Genomic DNA, 17729 nt, shown 5'->3' on the forward strand with positions numbered 1-17729 from the left:
CAGCAGTCTTGTGCATGGTGGACCTTCAGCTGATAGCTGTTTGTGCCCATCAGCAGCCTTCCCTTCAGTACCTGAATCTTCAAATTGCAGCTGTCGGCTTCATTTAATGTTCTTTGGCTTCGCTCTTTACATAAACTCACGGAAAAATAGAAAGATCATATTTTTCTTTGGAAAAATTCCATCTCAATGTTTGACTTTGCTTCCAGACATGCCACTCATCACGTCCAGATCATGTGACGGGAGGTACCCCCTCAAGTCACTCCTGCTCCCCAGTTACTGAGAGGTCAAGCTGATGCACATCTGGCATTTCCTGTTTCCTCTCCTCCATATGCCCCCGAGTGGCAACCACACACACATACACCCATACATACACACAAAATCACACACACAAGGACACCTACTCATTCTCTTAAACATCTGTGCACATTCAAAGTTATTTTATAACAGCAATGAACCCAACAAACAGTCCAACAGGTAGACCTCTGTTCCACACTCAAATGTTTCCATTGGACTGTAAAGTCTTCCAGCTGGTATGGACTTGGTAGAAAGACGGGGGAAAGAGAGGAGGGAGGGAAATGGAAGAAAATGAGAAAAGAGTAAAAAAGAAAATAGAAGCGAAGAGAGAAATGAAAAAGATGATGACAGACTGAGAGGAAGAAAATCTGGCAGGTGGGGGAAAGAGTCAGAAGAAGAGGGACAAATTCTGCATCTCACAATGCTGGAGACACTTTCCATCCTGTGGATGCCGTGCAGGGCTTAAAGGCTGCGTGAGACTGCATACGTGTGTCCAAAGCCATTGGCAAGATGGGGGACAGAATGGTGCCGTATGGTTTTCATAACACACTCTGAGGGTTTTCAATACCAACCCTGCTCCCCACCTCCCAAGCCCCACTAACCCATCATCCCCTCAACTATTCCCTCATAGTCTCACATACTTTACCAGCCCCCTCTGCTTTTTCCTCTACGTAGCCTCTCCGCCTTTACACCCCAACCCCCCACCCCCATCTTTCTCTTCTCCTAAGGTTCTCTCAGAACTTTGCAGAGGCTTGAAAGCCTGAGCAGGATCAGATGCAGTGCAGGATTTCTGTCCCAGAAATTCACCTAAATTCATACAAGGATCAACTTTATCTATTTTGGACTTAGCTCAAGGATAGATAGACCCATTCAATCATTTTTTTTAAAATTCTGGACTCTACTGGTAACTCACTGGACTGTTTTTTGGACTCTACTGGACTAAATTGGACATTCTGGGGTTAATTCTATCGGACTTTCAGTTCAATCTATTTTGTAGTAAGCTCTTATAAAATCTGAGGCAGCAGTATTGGCAGTTTGAATGGATTTATTTTACACTGCAGTTCCTTAATTTTTGAAGAATCTGGCCATCCCAGATAAAATAAGGCAAAGAAAAATAGCTTCAAATAGCTCCTTTAGACCAAATTATGTATTTATTTCTTTTAAAAAAAGTTAAGTCTGGAGCAGAAAGCGGTAATTTGTAAAACTAACAATAGAAGCTCAGTTTGGCTCAGGTGAGTTTCAATAACAGGGCAGAAAAGAAACCAGCTGCATTACTGGAGTATTTATTTTGACAGCAAGGTTGGCATTCTCATTTAGATGTTGGTGTAGTTTAAACTTCATGTCTTGGAGGATGCAAACAATCATCAGAAGCAGCAGCAGTTGCAGCAGGATGAGTCTTCTGTGCGTGCTGTGGCTGCTGACGGTCTGTCTGGCTCCTGGAAGCCGAGCTCAGAGGCTGAGGGAAGCAGAGAGGGAGAAGCCAGCAGAGAAAGTTCCGCTTATGGAGAGCGATGGAGTCTGTTACCAAGAAGGATGTTACGCTGTCTTCCTCCAGAAGAAGACGTTCAGGGAGGCTGGGCGCAGCTGCCGGGAGCGCGGAGGGACCTTGGCGACGATTTATAACCAAGAAGCTGCGGCTGTCGTCCACGAGCTGCTGTCAGCCATCGAGACACAGGGATCTGAGTCAAAGCTTTACCTCTGGATTGGGTTGCACAGACCTCCACGTCAGTGTTCATCCACCCGACCGCTCAGAGGATTCGTCTGGGTCACAGGCAAAGTCTCATCTTTTTTGAAATTTGAGCTTTCGCTCTTTATAACATTGACATCCATTCACCATTTTAATAGTGTTTGAATAGACTTTGATGTTGATATGTTTAGTTTTTTTAAAATTATAACCTACAGGTGTCACGCTATATGTTCCTCTATAATCTCTCTGTCAGACTTTGATACCTCGGCCAGTCTGGCTGGACGGTATTTAGATGAACTACTTTTGTTTCACAGACACAGCTGGTGCAGTAGACAATGTGGAATCCATTTTTTGACCTCACTGCTACCCCTCAGTCTGATTTAGTCATTATGGAAACCTCACCCACTTAAAAAACAGATGCTTTTTATCATCACTCAAAGTGTCTGCCTTGTTCTTCTGCTGGAAATCAAATCCAAAGAGAAATGCAACCGTTTTTATTATTCTTCAGTCATAATTTAAAGGACAAAGCCATGTTTGCTCTCTTTTCCATATAGTGGTAACTAGATACTAAGACTTCACACCCGTTAAGGTAACTGCAGATGCAGACTTTTCTGCCTAGTTTGTTGCAAACAGTTTATTTACTGTGGAGGAACTGGCCGTGAATGTTGTAAATGTACATATGTGTGCACTCAGATGTCTCCATATGATACAGTTAACCTTGGATTCAGTGTTTACGGTTGTGCTAGGTTGTACCACTGCAGCACATTCCTGAGAGAGTAAACAAACTCCTTAAATATATATTGCAGGCATTTCTGCAGCCTGCTTGTTAACAGAACAGCTTAGAGGCAAACCTCCCCATCATTTTGTTGGGCCCACCCCCCACCTCCACTCTCGTGGGGGGTAGAATACAACATTATTTTGCTGTGGCGTTGTTGTTTTTTTTAAGTGCCTGTGAGTCAGACTTTGTTTTGACTTTGGCGACTCCTAGGGGCAAATTTAAAACACACAAACACACACACATATACACATTTGAATGCAATTAATGACTGCACAGAACATTTTCCAAATATGACAATATCAGCACATGTAGACTGTAAATATGGGATCTTTATTTATGATAAAGGTCATCCTTTAAATGTGTCAAGTAGCTCTCAAAACTCAAATACACAGTAAACTTGCATATTTTATTTTATTTTTTTTAATCTTTGTCTTTGTGTTTTACAACAGGAGACCAGAATGTCCAGTTCACCGACTGGCTCAAAGAATACTCCCCATCAACTTGTGGAGTCTATCGCTGCGTTTCCATGATTGTTCACACATCTGAGAGCGGGCGTGAGAGCGAAGAAAACTTCCAGTGGCTTGACGGCTCCTGCTCGGTTCCACTGAATGGCTATGTTTGCCAATACAACTACAAAGGCATGTGCCCACCTCTTGAAGATGAGGGTAGAGGTCCACCTGTTTACACCACCCCATTTTACCTTGTCAGCAGTCTGCTGACTCATGTGCCATTTGGGTCTGTGGCCACCGTGCAATGCCCTGCAGACGGCGCAAATCCAGATCCTACTGAGATGACCGCTCTGTGCATCCAGAGAGACGACGAAACAGTGGGCTGGTCCACCGATTCTCCACTTTGTCCACCCATTGAGGAACCACAGAGCCAAGACTGGTGTAGCAAGAACCACGGATGTGAGCAGCACTGCCAGAACACAGACACAGATTACTACTGTTACTGCTCTGAGGGCTTCACAGTAGATAAGGATGGATACAGCTGCAAGCCTGACACGCTGAGCCAAACCAACCCACCTGAGCTATCTGACTCTGCAGGTCCCACCGACTTGCCTCACATCAACCCGGCCTGTGTGGAGATGGGGTGTGAGTATAACTGCATGGAGACCCAACGGGGTCTTCGGTGCACATGCCCCCCAGGCTATCAAATGGCTCCAGATGGCCGCAGGTGTTCCGATGTAGATGAATGTCAGCAAGGACCGTGTCCCCAGCTCTGTGTCAACATCCCAGGTACCTTCCACTGCACCTGCCTTTCAGGGTATCAGCCAGACGACGAGGGCGAGTGTGTGGATGTGGATGAATGCCTCGATGATGGCAGCTGTGAGGGTGTGTGTGAAAACACAGTGGGGTCCTTCAGGTGCGTGTGTGGTGCTGGCTATGAGGTGGGCAGCGAAGGAGAGTGTGTAGATATAGATGAGTGTGCAAGGAGGTCGCCCTGCCAACAGCACTGTCTCAACCTCATCGGAGATTACAAGTGTTTCTGCGACAATGGCTACGACCTGCAGTTAGACAGACACACCTGCCAGCCTTCGCTTGAAGACGAAGAGTATTCTACTCTGACCCCCGACCCGGGTAACTCTGTTCATGTAGCCATCTTTGACCATGATATTCCCTGGTCCTCTTCATTCACTCCTGACCCAAACTTTGAAGTTGACACCAACTTTGATGCTGACTGGGTGACAGAGGCCCCTGAAGGACTTCCCCCTGATGGGTCTCACAGGTCAGGAAATCACCTAAACCAGTGGGACACCCTGTCACCCAGGGGATATCAGACATCCCCGTCCCCGACGCAAAAAGGCAACATAGACAATGAAATTAATAATGGCGTGGATGCTGATGCAGGAAGTAGAGACTCTGGTCCAGGTGTGGCAGAGGACACTGCAAATGGTTCAAATTCAGAGGAACCTAACATGGATGGTGCAGAAGAAGCTAGCGTCAAAGCTACGGTAGAAGCAGAGTCTGCTGAAGGTCAACGGAAGCACGACAAGAGCTGGCTGCTCGTGGCCCTCCTGGTGCCCCTGTGTGTGTTCCTGGTAGTAATGCTAGCTCTGGGGATTGTTTACTGCACCAGCTGTGCTGTGGACAAGAGCCTTCGCTTTTCAGACTGCTATCGCTGGATACTCCCCACAACGCCTCCTGAGAGGAGGGAAGTGAAAACCCAAGCATGAAACCAAAAATAATCAAACACGCACGGATGTCCTTAAAATGCAAATGTCTGTTAAGATTTGTCTAAAACTGCTATCCACTCATCAAGAAAACTTTTCATTTTTGTCCTCTTGCACAGCTTTTGTAAATAATGTAGTCTGCCATCATTTTTTTGTTTTGTTTTTGTTTGTTTTGTTTTTTTTAGAATTCAATAAAAACCTTTAAAACTGAAAAAACTTTGTGTGCTTTGTGTTGGTTTAAATGAAGATGAAAGGAAAGAATGTGTGGTTGTGGTTTTATAGCTCTGTGTGCTAAGCAGCTGAAAGACTGCTGATTTTTCCTAAGCCAAATTTTCAATATCAGGGCCAGAAATGAAGAGGAGGAGATGGTGTAGGGCTGTCAGGAAGGGCAGGAGGCGCTGTTGAGTGATAGCCCAACGAGTTTGTAGGATTCTGAACCTTCGATGTTCCGGTTGTGCGACTGAATAACTCATGTTTAGCACCATTAAGGGAGAATGTATCAGGGACGAACAATGTTCAAAATTTTTCGTGCTTGTAAAATGAGACCGACGAGGATGGGATTCGAACCCACGCGTGCAGAGCACAATGGATTAGCAGTCCATCGCCTTAACCACTCGGCCACCTCGTCATGTGCTCTACCTTTTCGAAGACTTTGGTACATATACACACTTATCTGACTGCTATAGTCTCTGTTTCTTGTTAGCATTTCCTGAACCTTCCTGCTGTGGTTAACGGCGGTGTTCTTCAAACTTAATCTTGTTCAAATTCACAATGTGAAACGCGTTAAAAAGCTCGGCATAGCTGCTCAGTGATTGGCTAAAGTTTCCATCGGCCACGATATACAACCTCTGATTGGCTGAGGGCTGATTCTCTCGTTGAATGAATATAGGAAGTGTGCAGCGTGAGACTGCAATTTGACATTCGCTCAGCGCTATAACGGAATCAAGGTAACGAGTTTTTGAGTTGACTTTTACCTTTATTTATATTTATCTCACTTGTGTATCAGTTAGCAGACAGTCATACCGATTAATGACTTGCACATTTTGTGATTAATTGTTTTGTTTACAGAAGTCGCCGAGTCTTTAAATGCAGCCGTCTTAGCATGCACTCAGGAAGCTAACGTCATTCAGTTAGCTGTAGCCTCTGTATGCATACTTAATTCAGACACGTACTATCGTTGTGTTGGTGATAGTAGGCTGCTGATTTTAAAAGAGACACAATCAGGATTTATTTTCGTGTGTAGACGCTTCTCTTCATATCAGTTACTGTAGTTTTTTGGGGGGGAAAGTGAAACGGAAAATAAAACAGGCTCGAGTAATATTAACTGATTTTGAATCTGTGCCACGGTCCTGCAAGTCAAGGTTCACTGGACGATCAGCGCCTGTTGTCACAAAAGCTTCTCTCTTTACTGCTTCTCCGAAATATATTTATATGAAATATAACCACACTTCAATTCATGTAATTCCAGTTTCTTTGTACGCTTGTGCTTACAATGTCAATAAAGCTTATCTTATCTTAATTTACTTGCCACTGCACTATGCTCTATTTTAACCACTACAGCTCCCAATTGAAGTATATTAAAAAATATGTAAACAGGGCAATCTATTAAAGAATTAGTGTTAATTTCTAAGAATCATTAAAAACTTATTTGGGAACTAAAATCATTAGGTGAAGTCCTTTTGTGTTTTATTGCAAACTGAAAATCTGAGTATATTAGGGTACCAAGAGAGCAACTATAGTACTGGATAGGAATTCAGGAGTGGCAGACAAGAATGTGAGGGTGGTGAAGGACATGAGGTAAGTGAGGTGTGGTGTGGTAGGGGTGACAGATGATTTTAAGATGGGGGTGGAATTACATCAGAGATCTGAGCCCTTTCTTGTTTGCAGCATTGATGGACAGGCTGACAGATGAGGTCAGATGGGAGTCTCCAGCTTTGGGGGCTGCAGTGAGAATATAGAGCAGGTGGAAGAGAGACTGGAGAGGTGGAAGTATGTTCTGGAGACAAGAGTAATGAAAGTCTTTGAAGCAAGACAAGAATACATGTGTGTGGGAATGAGAAGGAAGCACTTTTAACAGTGAAGATGCATGAAGTAGAGGCAGTAAAGACGTTAAAGGGACGAACTGTGCACAAGAGGGGTCAAGAAGCAAGTGCAGGCAGGGTTGAGCTTGGAGTGGTGGAGATGAGTGCCAGGAATAATTTGTGACAAAAGGATAGCAGCAAAACTGAAGGGGAAGATGTGCAAGAGTGAGACCTGGTATGTAATTTTTTTTTTTTTTTTTTTTTTAAGCCTGTCCGCTCTGGCAGCTTTTGCAATTACATTTATGATCTAAATATACTGTTGTGACAAACATGTTTGCTTGAGGAGCTCTGTAGACTCTCTATAGCAGGGTTGGGGAACTCAAGGGCCAGTGTCGTGCTGTGTTAGATAGGACCCTGGGTCAACACACCTGAGTCAAATGATTAGTTCATTATCAGGCCTCTGGAGAACTGAAGACATGTTGAGGAGGTAATTTAGCCATTTAAATCAGCTGTGTTGAATCAAGGCCTGGAGTTCCCCCACCCCGGCTCTATAGGCTGCTTGTTCATTTTTCTTCTTCCTTTATCTATTTATTAATTTCTATTATTATTATTAATACTATAATTTTTCACAGCAGTTCCAAAATATATCAATGTCAGAGCTAACAGGCAGGGGAAAAGACAGAAAGAAAAAAGAGAGGGGGAGAAAATAAGAGAACTATAAAGAGGAGACAGAGCACATGTAGAAAAGCACAGTGGGTTGCCCAAATGTGCACGCGTGTCATGATAATGTACTTGATAATGATGGCAAGAAACTGCAATAACGCAACCAACAAGCCAAAGAGAAGTTTTTTTGGGGCCTTCCACCACAAGAGTACTGAAGACCCAAGGCTACAGATCTCAATGGCAACCATGTGCCCTCTGCGTTGAAAGAGAAACGTTCGGTGTATGTGTTGGTGTGTGAGCGTATGATGTGTAAAAAGATGAGTATGAGTGAAAATCGGATGGATATTAAAATGGAAGGGGACACACAGACATCAGTTTTACATAAAGACACGCACCCATCCCCTTCGTCTCCCCCCCTTTCCACACCTATCCACCACCCCACCCTCACCTCTCAGGATGGATAAGTTCAGAAATGAACTAACAGTCACCAGTTAGGAGACAAAGTTAGAGAGACAAGGCTGAGATGTTTTGGACATGCGCAGAGGAGGGATAGTGGATATAATGGACAAAGGATGTTGAATATGGAGCTGCAAAGGGAGGAGAAAAAGAAGACAACCACAGAAGAAGTAAAAGGATTGGTGTGGCAGAGGAGGATGCTAGATATTAGGTGAGATGACCTGGTGACCCCCTAAAGGGACCAACCAAAAGAAGAGGAAGGACAAGAAGCTGGCAAACCCAAACAGTTTAAGATCAAAGCTATACTTGATGATTATTCAAGATTTTATCTTCTATATACAGAATTCTAAACAAACTCTTAAAAAGACTCTTAAAATAATTATACATAGAAGTCATTCTAGTATCTGTAGGACTGTTGCAAGTAAATATCAGTGTGTTTGTATCGTACACAAGCTGTTCTACACTGCATGTCCTGCCTGACAGAGACAGGTGTGCAAATACCCACGGTTTTAAAAAAAAAAAAAAAAAAAAAGAAAGTTGTAGGTTCTAACTTGAAGCACCACTTATCTTGCTGTCCCACATTTCCTCCTAACATGTTCCCCACTTTCCTTCCCTGCTATTTTAATACAGTACATTATCGCCAGTGTTAACGTTCAGACTCAAGATGGTGGACTCCCAGTACTACCTCCCAAATGACATTGGAATCTCCGCACTCGACTGCAGCGAGGCCTTTCGTTTGCTTTCACCTCAGGAGAAGATGTACGCCCACTACCTGTCACGCGCATCTTGGTATGTTACTAATGCAAAATTGTGAGAATGTCAACACTCTGAAATTACATGTTTCACCTTCTTGAAACAACAAAAGACTTCAGGTTATTTAAAATTTGCCATCCTGCTGGTTTTAAAAATAACAAATGTAAATACATCTGTTTGAACGTTTGTCTTAGGTATGGCGGTCTGGTAGTACTGCTGCAGACGTCCCCCGAGTCTGCAAACATCTTTGTCTTGCTGCAGAGAATCTTCAGGAAGCAGACGCCTGCACAGCTGGAACAGGTCGCCACAGCAGCTGGGCTCAGCTCTGAGGAGTATCAGGTACACGGCCTCGCAGTCTCTCTGCCGTTTCATTTCTTTCTAAAACAAGCTTTCATCCACAAACGGCTGCAGCCATATAAAAATGTTTCTTCGATGTTTTCTCGTTTATGATATTCAGGCCTTTCTGGTGTATGCAGCAGGTCTGTATGCAAACATGGGCAACTACAAGTCTTTTGGAGACACAAAGTTCATCCCAAATCTGCCTAAGGTAAAACAGGCCTGCAGTAAGAGTTGTCAATCTAGTTTAGATACTTTTTAACCAGATTATAGGTTGAGGACAACTGTAAAAGCAGCTTCGTAGAGTGTAAACACGAAGCTAACGAAATGTAACTTTAGAAACCTGAAAGATATCAGTGGTGTTCAGAACAAGTGTGCCTGATATAGTGTAATCTGATGTGTTTATCTGTCTGCATCTGTGGCATGTACACTAGGACAAGCTGAAAGCGCTGGTTTGGGCCAGCCAGGCCTTTCAGGAGCAGCCGGCTGAGATGGAGGCTCTGTGGGACAGCTGCTCCTGTCTCCTCTACTCGCTGGAAAACAGACAGAAACAGCTGGGGCTGGGCGACAAGGTGGGATCTTTTAATCATTTAAAGCAAAGTGCAGGCTGGCTGGTTAACAATTTTGATTAAATAGCCAGTGGTTTTCATAGATGTGAGAAATGTGACAAATGGTTTTGGCCTCAGCTGCAAAAGTTTCGTTCTCTTTGGTTTTATTTTGACGACTTCTTCTTCTTCTTCTTCTTCTTCTTCTTCTTCTTCTTCTTCTGCTTCTTCTTCTTCTTCTTCTTCTTTTTCCCCCCCTTAATTCTGAGATTTTATCTGCCTTTTAGGAAAGCAGTAAATATGCTTGTTCTCTGTGAGAGGATGCATGGCTCATTGACTCAATTTGTTTTTGTTTGCTTCAGGGAATTACCACCTATTTCTCAGGAAACTGCTGCCTGGAGGATGCTGAGCTGGCTCAGAAGTTCCTCGACTCAAAAGTAAGCAAATTCACATCTAAAATAAATATTTTATTGTTTCTTTTATCTCTTTTAATCTCCTTCTTATAATAAATGTTTTTAATCTGCCTTTGAGTCTTACTCAGTTTATTCTTGTCGCTTGTTTCTAGAAACTGTCTGCCTACAACACGCGTCTGTTTAAGAAGGAAGACGGAGGGAAAGCCTGCTATGAGGTCCGCTTGGCTTCAGCTGTGCAAAAAGGTCAAACTGCAGTTAAAAAAAGCCGAAACAAAGGGGGGAAAAATGACATGCAAAAAGTATTTCAATATATATTAATGAAAATAAATAAATAATTGGTTCACAGACTGCGCAGTGGATGGGGAGTGCGAGTCCTGCTGTGGCAGCTTCAGCTTTGAAGACAAAGAGTTCACTGTGAAGAGGGGAGACTATAGCCGTGTCATGGAAAAAGTCTGCTATTATCTTGAAAAAGCACAGGTGAGACGGCTAAGAATGCAGTGGAGCTTACATGAATACCAGTTTTATCATTTAAATCTAAAACATAAAGTTGGGTTAGTAAAATATCAGTAATTGTCTTTACGAGAAGATTGAGTGAACCAAAATATGTTTCTGTCAGAGTTCTAGTTTTTCTAGTTTAAAATAAGTTTTGTTTTGTTCATCATCATCATCATCATCATCATCATCATTTATTTATATAGCACTTTAAAAACACACCTGGTAAACCAAAGTGTTGTACAATACAAATATAAATATAGTAATAAAATAGCAGAAACCAGACGTAGCAATAAAATTAATAAAAATGTCAGTTACCCACAGAGTTAAAAGCCAGGGAATAAAAATAGGTTTTTAATAAGGACTTAAAAACTGGCACTGATGTAGATGTCTAATATGGAGAGGAAGGTTATTCCAAAGCATCGGCGCTGCAACAGAGAACGCTCGGTCTCCTCCAAGTTTCAGCCGTGACTTTGGGACCGAAAGCAACAACTGCTCAGCTGACCGAAGGGAACGAATGGGGACATGGGGCTTCATTAGTCAGACAAATAAACAGGTGCCAGACCATTTAGAGATTTAAAAACCAATAAAAGGACTTTAAAACGGATCCTAAATTCAATTAGAAGCCAATGTAGAGAGGCCAAAATCGGAGTGATGTGGTCAAATTTCCTTCTGCCAGTTAAAGGTTGTGCCGCAGCATTTTGCACTAGTTGCAAGTGTGACAAAGTGCCCTGCCCAACCCCTGTTAAAAGAGAATTTGTTTGTGAATGTCTTGCAGGCCTATGCTGCCAATGAGAACCAGAGGAAGATGCTTGAAGAGTACACACGCAGCTTCACCTTAGGCTCCATTGACGCACATAAAGAGGGTTCGCGCTACTGGATTAAAGACAAGGGGCCAATTGTGGAGAGGTGAGTCCACTAATCAGCAGCACAGTACGTTTATGAGATCCCGATGAATTTTAGAGAGGGACTATTTTAGCACCGTTTAAATTCTGCTGCACAGTGAAATTGATTTATTATATTTCCTGCCTATTTACTTCCCCATAAAACTCATTCTGACCTTTGCACTGTGAATGAATACCGCTCTTCACTCTACTCCTTATTATCCCTTCATTTCCTCCCCGGTCTTGCTTCCTCTCAGTTATATAGGTTTCATCGAGAGCTACAGAGACCCATTTGGCTCCAGAGGAGAGTTTGAAGGTAAGTGCCAAGCTGATGAAGAAGAGCGATACTGTCATGAATATTGTTGTGCAAGCTGTGATCTTATGGGTCTCTTCGGGTTTTATTTCCTGCTGGTTGGCTGAGCTTACTTAAGTAGATGGACTTAGCATCTCCACTGGATACATTTCTGTGTTTTGCCCCAATAGTAATTGCAGCCTGTGGTCTTTAAATGAACACGCATTGTAAAGGATGTTGTTTAGTACTACTGTTGAAATGCTGGATCTAATTTGGGCAGCATATGTCCAAGTGTCCATGAATCCTTATCAGTTTGAGACTGATAAGGATTTTTTTTTTCTCTCCCAACCTACTCTTGGCTCTGTGTGATGTCAGTGAGAGTGGCGATCCCTTATATGGTTATTTCAGGCACATGGCGATCAGCAAAAATTTGTGTTAAAGGGAGGGGGAAGGGAGCTAAAAAAAGCTTGTTTGAAACAGTGGAAAATCTGAGTGTGTGCACCAAGGGACGGATGAATAACAATTTAAACTGTGAGTCATGCAAAACTACTCCAGTAGAGTCGAAAAATAAAAATACAGACCTGGAAATGAGCATTAAAAAATTACGTGGTGGATTTGATTTCCTAAGTTTATTGCGTCATGCTGTTTTAGGTTTTGTGGCCGTTGTGAACAAGGCGATGAGTGAGCGTTTCGCCAAACTGGTGAGTTCAGCAGAAGTCTTGCTTCCTGAGTTGCCTTGGCCGCAGGAGTTTGAGAAGGACACGTTCCTTAAACCGGACTTCACCTCACTGGACGTTCTCACCTTCGCTGGGAGTGGAATACCAGCTGGCATCAACATCCCCAACTGTACGTGCGCAGAAATCTCTGACACTGTCAAACAGCTGAATCCAGCTTAATTACAGCATTGAGCTTGCTTGCTTGTTTGTTTGTATATAGACGATGACATCAGACAGACAGAGGGCTTTAAAAACGTGTCGCTTGGTAACGTGCTGGCTGTAGCCTATGCAACGCAAAAGGAAAAACTGACCTTCCTGGAGGAGGGGGACAAGGTATTTTACACATTTTTCTGATTCTCTTAAACACCATCTCTGTTTCCCATTCACACACCTGTGTAATAATACATTCTCCTGATTCTTCTGTTTTCTCCAGGATTTGTTTATCAAATGGAAGGGCCCGTCGTTCGAAGTGCAGGTTGGACTTCACGAGCTTCTGGGTCATGGGAGCGGAAAGCTGTTTGTCCAGGTCTGTCAGACATGTGTACTTCGTAACTGCTTATATCAGTATTTTTATCAGTGAATAAATCTAGTTTTGTGTCCTCAATCTCCATCCATAGGATGACAAGGGCAAGTTTAACTTTGACCAAAGTAAGGTGATCAACCCAGAGACCGGTGAACCGGTGAGTTTGTTTTTGTGTGCACCTTTCTGTTTGGTTTTAAAATCTAATGGCCATTTTCATGCTTTAGTTTTCAGTTGCTGAATAAAAGAGAGACTTAATGTGTGAACATGCGTTTCAGGTGTCCAGCTGGTATCGGGGCAGCGAGACCTGGGACAGTAAGTTCTCCACGATTGCTTCTTCTTATGAAGAATGCCGCGCTGAGTGTGTCGGACTCTATTTGTGCCTCAACAAACAAGTGCTCAGGTATGTCCCGCACACTGTATCTTGTAATAAATATGTATTATATATGTTATACTAACTTACACATCCCACCTTAACCAAAAAGTTTTCTTATTGGCGTCTACAGGTAACAATCACTCCAAGAATCTTTTGGGAACAAAAACAAAGGCTTTCAATCTATTTAAATATGTAATGAATATTAAAAAAAAACAAACTCCAGAGCCAAGTGAAATAGTGCCCACTTTATTTGGATGTTTGGAAACTTTAAGCAGCTCTTCAGTCCACTTTTACAGTTATTTTTCAGTCTTACTCCAGTTTTTGGACATGGATGTTTTGTTTTTTTTTGTTTGTTTTTTTGTTAAATATATAAAAGTGGGTTGGAGGTAGTGGTCATTATGTATGTTCAAGAGTGTGGCTGATTCTCTGTGGGGTCGGTGTGTTTACATCCATGTGTTTCTCTGCCAGTATTTTTGGCCATGAGGGTCAGGATGCAGATGATGTGGTGTACATAAACTGGCTCAGCATGGTCAGAGCGGGACTGCTGGGCCTGGAGTTCTACACACCTGAGAGCAAGCGCTGGAGACAGGTAATGTGTCTGCTCACTGAGCAGTTTTCCTCTTACTAGTGGCCTCTTTTCACTTCTTCTTCAAAGTTGCAAAGTATTAGCTGAACAGTTTCTACAATCAAGCATACAGAACGTTGACTATGTGTTTCTTACAGCCTCAGCTCGATACGTCTGTCATTTTTATAAATAAGCTGATGGTAAATTTCAATTTGTTTGTTAGACAGTATGTCAAATGTATGTGGCGTTATGTGTTTGTGTCAGGCTCACATGCAGGCTCGATTCGTCATCCTACGCGTGCTGCTGGAGGCTGGTGAGGGCCTGGTGGGCCTGGAGGAAGTAACGGGAGAAGATGGCAAGCCCGATGCACGAATTACACTGGACCGAAGCAAGATCCCCACCGTGGGCAAGAACGCCATCCATAGGTTCCTTTGTAAACTGCAGGTAATCAATACTTCTCCAATCAATGGATGCAAAATAGAATAATTCACTAGAATCGATTTGACAGCTACATGCACCACTACACTACCCTTGTTTTTGTATTAAAATCAAAGAAGCAGAAAATTAAGCAGCAACAATTTTGATTAGCAGTTGAGTGTTTTATGTTTAAAAAATATATATTAAAACTTAATTGGGTGCACCATGGCAAATGTGAATTTGTGTATTATTTACTTTTGTAGTAACTTATAGTTAGGATTTTAGTTTGAGGGTTGAACAAAACAATGAAATGAGTCAAGCTTTTGTAACTTGTTTTGCAACTAGATTGATCCAAACTTTCCACCTAAGTTTACTCTAAGCCATCATCGAAGCTTTATTGTCGTCTTTCTGTTGATTTCACTCAGTATGCTGTTAAGCTGAATCCACAGTTTGTAAACTGATTTGTAGGTCTTTAAGTCGACGGCAGACGTGGAAGGAGGCAGGGCTTTCTATGACAACTACTCCACTGTAAGCGACACTGGCGCTCACAACTTTTTGCGCCTGCGCGAGACGGTGCTGCTGAGGAAGGAGGCTCGCAAGATGTTTGTTCAAGCCAACACAAGAATCTGCGGTATGTAAATGACTCTGTTTTAACAGGGTGCTGTCTGATTTATTTATTTATGTTTGATAACCAGTCTAGCTGTTTTCACTTCTATAAAACTATTCATAAGCATGTGATGATTAGGGTTGGGATCGGGGGAAACGAAACAGCATAGTATCGTGATAATTTGCATGGTAAGGTGTCAATTTTAAAACACTATTGGAATACTGCAAACAAGAGGGCTGAGAATGTGATTTTTTTTTTTTTTTTTTTTTTGGACATTCTGTTACCAATTGCACAGTTTGGCTGATAGAAGGCAAGTGTTCTGCAAACATTCGCAGTCTGACTTGGACTGATTTATCAGAAACAGGTTGAAAGCATTTGGCAGCTTATCTCCCCTTTCAATTACAGACTGATAGATGGTCTTATGGTAGCTTTTAGTGACAGTCAATCTCATTTTGCAGCAAAAAACTTGTGATATAAACTTATCTGGTTGGATAAAACATATTGACTTGATTGAGTTCAATGTCTACATTATTTTCAGTTGAAAAAAGGAGAAATCATAATTTATGTGATTTTACAGTTAAAAAATCTGATTAATATAGTATTGTGAGGTAATGAATGGAAAGGATGATTACGCTTCTCTATATCCAAGTTTTTATTTGGAAGCTTCCAAAAATACCTTTTTGGAGTTTGCTTAAAGACCACGTGTCAAATCTGTAATGGCACTGCTTCATCCTCGCATAGAAATATTAACAATTGTACAAATATACCTCTCTGACCTGTCTTATGGTCGGAGGGGAAAGATGGCGCCGCCATTGCGTGCAATAGGTCGGCAGCCTTATGAAATTTCCCCTTGTGGGACTAATAAAGGTATATCATATCAAATCAAATCAAATCAAATGGCATTAAAAATATATTAACTGTTCAACTTGTTGTGACAGACAAGTTATACAAGCATACAAACAAGTGAATTAGCTCTGTTCTGCCAGAGTTAATCATTCAGTCTGTGTGTGTGTTTGATTTCCAGGGGATAGTGTTGAGCTGGTGGAATACGAAGGCAGCGCAGCAGGTTTGATTCGTTCCTTTACCGAGCGCTTCCAAGACGATGCAGAGCAGCTGGAGTCCGGCCTGCTGGAGCTGAGCAAACAAGACGCTCCCTGCTGGTGTTGATGTGTGGAGGGAGGGAGAATCTGCTTTGCAATTTCCAAAAAGTACCAACAGAAATCAGATTTTTCTTTTCTTTTTTTCCTTTTTCTTTACAACTGTATGCAATAGCAGAATGATTCTTTCTTACATCCAATAAAGCCATAGAACCAGAGCAGCCACAACTTTTCAAGCACCAACTGATTCTTAAGCACTCTGGTTCAGTGTCACGTCTGTTTCTGATGGCAATTGTCAGACACGGTGTGAGTGAGATGATTATTAATAGCTCATCACTCTTGCAGATGTCTTTGGCAAACACTTTTCTAATGAAGTAAGAACTAAACCAATGTAACCCTGACACTTAAAAACAGTTAAAGCATTGAAAAAATGCTTTTACAAATCTTTATGGTAACTCAAAATGATTGAAGTGAATACTTTTTTACAGTCAACTCATGGCTACAGATTTTACAGTCTTCACAGCTGGTCCTTTTTAGTTTTATGCCCATTTCGGTGTTAATGACTTGAGAGGTTTAGGACTGTTAACTAGCTCCAGTGACAACTTAATGTTGACTGTAAGGCAAAGTAAAACCTCATGGGGTTTTTTTTTTTTTTTTGCCCAGTTTGGTATTAAGGCATATTGGATTAGTGTTATTCCTCTTTCTGGTGAGTTGGACTAGTAAGTATTTTTGATGTTGAATCTGAACAAATAAAAAAAAAAAAAAAAAAAAAAATCAATTTGATAAGATCTGGGTGGTATTTTTTCTTTCCTTCCAGAATCATAGCAGGTTTCATTTTCATAAACTTACTTTTACTACACGTTAACAATAAAGAGTCACCCTGAAGAAACTACTGGCATTCTGAAGTAATCCCAGGGATTAGTAAGGGATTGAAAGGCAGTTTAAGCTGTTTGCTCGTTAGATGCTTTTGTACCATCGTCCCTGTTTGTCGGATGTATCAGGAGTAGGGGTGGGTTTTAATAATCGATTCTTCGATTAAAATAGATTGTGGCTTGGATAACGTGATATCGATTCATTAAAGTCCTGAATCGATTTTTTTATATAAATGTATTTTGCCCAAAATTCCAGAATCTCAGGTGAAGCCTCACAAAATTTCATCAACCACCAAACATTTAAAACAGTAAATGAGAGCAGGTACACGGCTTCTGCACAAAGACACACAAAGCGCGGACCCGCCGACGGATCAGAATCTGTGAGATGTCGCCTTTCTCACCGACGGCACGGACACGGTCGAGGCTGAAAGCCGACAGCTCGCTGATTCTGATGTTTCGGCGGGTCCGTGCTTTGTGTTTACGCCCTTTTTGCGCTGATTCTAAAGCTGTTAGTTTGATCTCTCTCCAAACAATATTGACCGATCCAGCAGCGAAAGAAGATCCAAACTACGCTTCATATAAATATCATCATGAATTCCCTCTGACTTCTGCTGTTTTGCTTCCACCACGATAAAAATCACACTTCATGCACAGCTCTCTCTCTTTCTCAGTGTACTTCAAGAACAGTTTCCCGTCTATCCCCGAAATCTGTTTTCTGCATTATTCGCTTGCTTGTTACGCACAAGTCTACCATTGTTTACAGCGCTGTCGG

The 17729-nt window shown here is 42.1% G+C and overlaps 2 protein-coding genes and 1 non-coding gene across 5 annotated transcripts; 2 read left to right on the top strand and 1 right to left on the bottom strand.

Annotated features, from left to right (window-relative positions):
• The first annotated feature begins 1002 nt into the window (after positions 1-1002).
• LOC120733736 (endosialin-like) lies at positions 1003-4954 on the top strand. The gene is made up of 2 exons (XM_040032115.1): positions 1003-2066; positions 3209-4954. Exons 1-2 carry the CDS (start codon positions 1634-1636, stop codon positions 4933-4935), a joined length of 2160 nt encoding a protein of 719 aa, XP_039888049.1. The 5' UTR covers positions 1003-1633; the 3' UTR covers positions 4936-4954.
• Positions 4955-5478: 524 nt separating this feature from the next.
• Positions 5479-5560, bottom strand: trnas-gcu. Its single transcript has one exon. It is a non-coding gene; the product is annotated as a tRNA-Ser (tRNA).
• A 3-nt stretch (positions 5561-5563) lies between these two features.
• On the top strand, positions 5564-16899 carry dpp3 (dipeptidyl-peptidase 3). Of its 3 annotated transcripts, none has more exons than XM_040032111.1 (19): positions 5564-5587; positions 8703-8861; positions 9020-9164; positions 9283-9372; positions 9596-9733; positions 10069-10143; positions 10272-10362; positions 10466-10596; positions 11390-11520; positions 11753-11811; positions 12439-12633; positions 12724-12836; positions 12937-13029; positions 13121-13183; positions 13302-13426; positions 13868-13988; positions 14229-14408; positions 14850-15012; positions 16013-16899. In XM_040032111.1, the coding sequence occupies exons 2-19, from the start codon at positions 8737-8739 to the stop codon at positions 16153-16155; spliced, it is 2181 nt and encodes a 726-aa protein (XP_039888045.1). In that variant the 5' UTR covers positions 5564-5587; positions 8703-8736; the 3' UTR covers positions 16156-16899. The 3 variants fall into 3 exon arrangements, with proteins under 3 accessions (XP_039888045.1, XP_039888048.1, XP_039888046.1); XM_040032114.1 differs by lacking the exon at positions 5564-5587 and adding an exon at positions 5670-5879; XM_040032112.1 differs by lacking the exon at positions 5564-5587 and adding an exon at positions 6855-7188.
• The last annotated feature ends 830 nt before the right edge of the window (positions 16900-17729 follow it).

The sequence above is a fragment of the Simochromis diagramma genome, unplaced genomic scaffold (genome assembly GCF_900408965.1).
Source record: "Simochromis diagramma unplaced genomic scaffold, fSimDia1.1 OVJJ01000216.1, whole genome shotgun sequence".
In the NCBI taxonomy this organism is placed as follows: Eukaryota; Metazoa; Chordata; class Actinopteri; order Cichliformes; family Cichlidae; genus Simochromis; species Simochromis diagramma.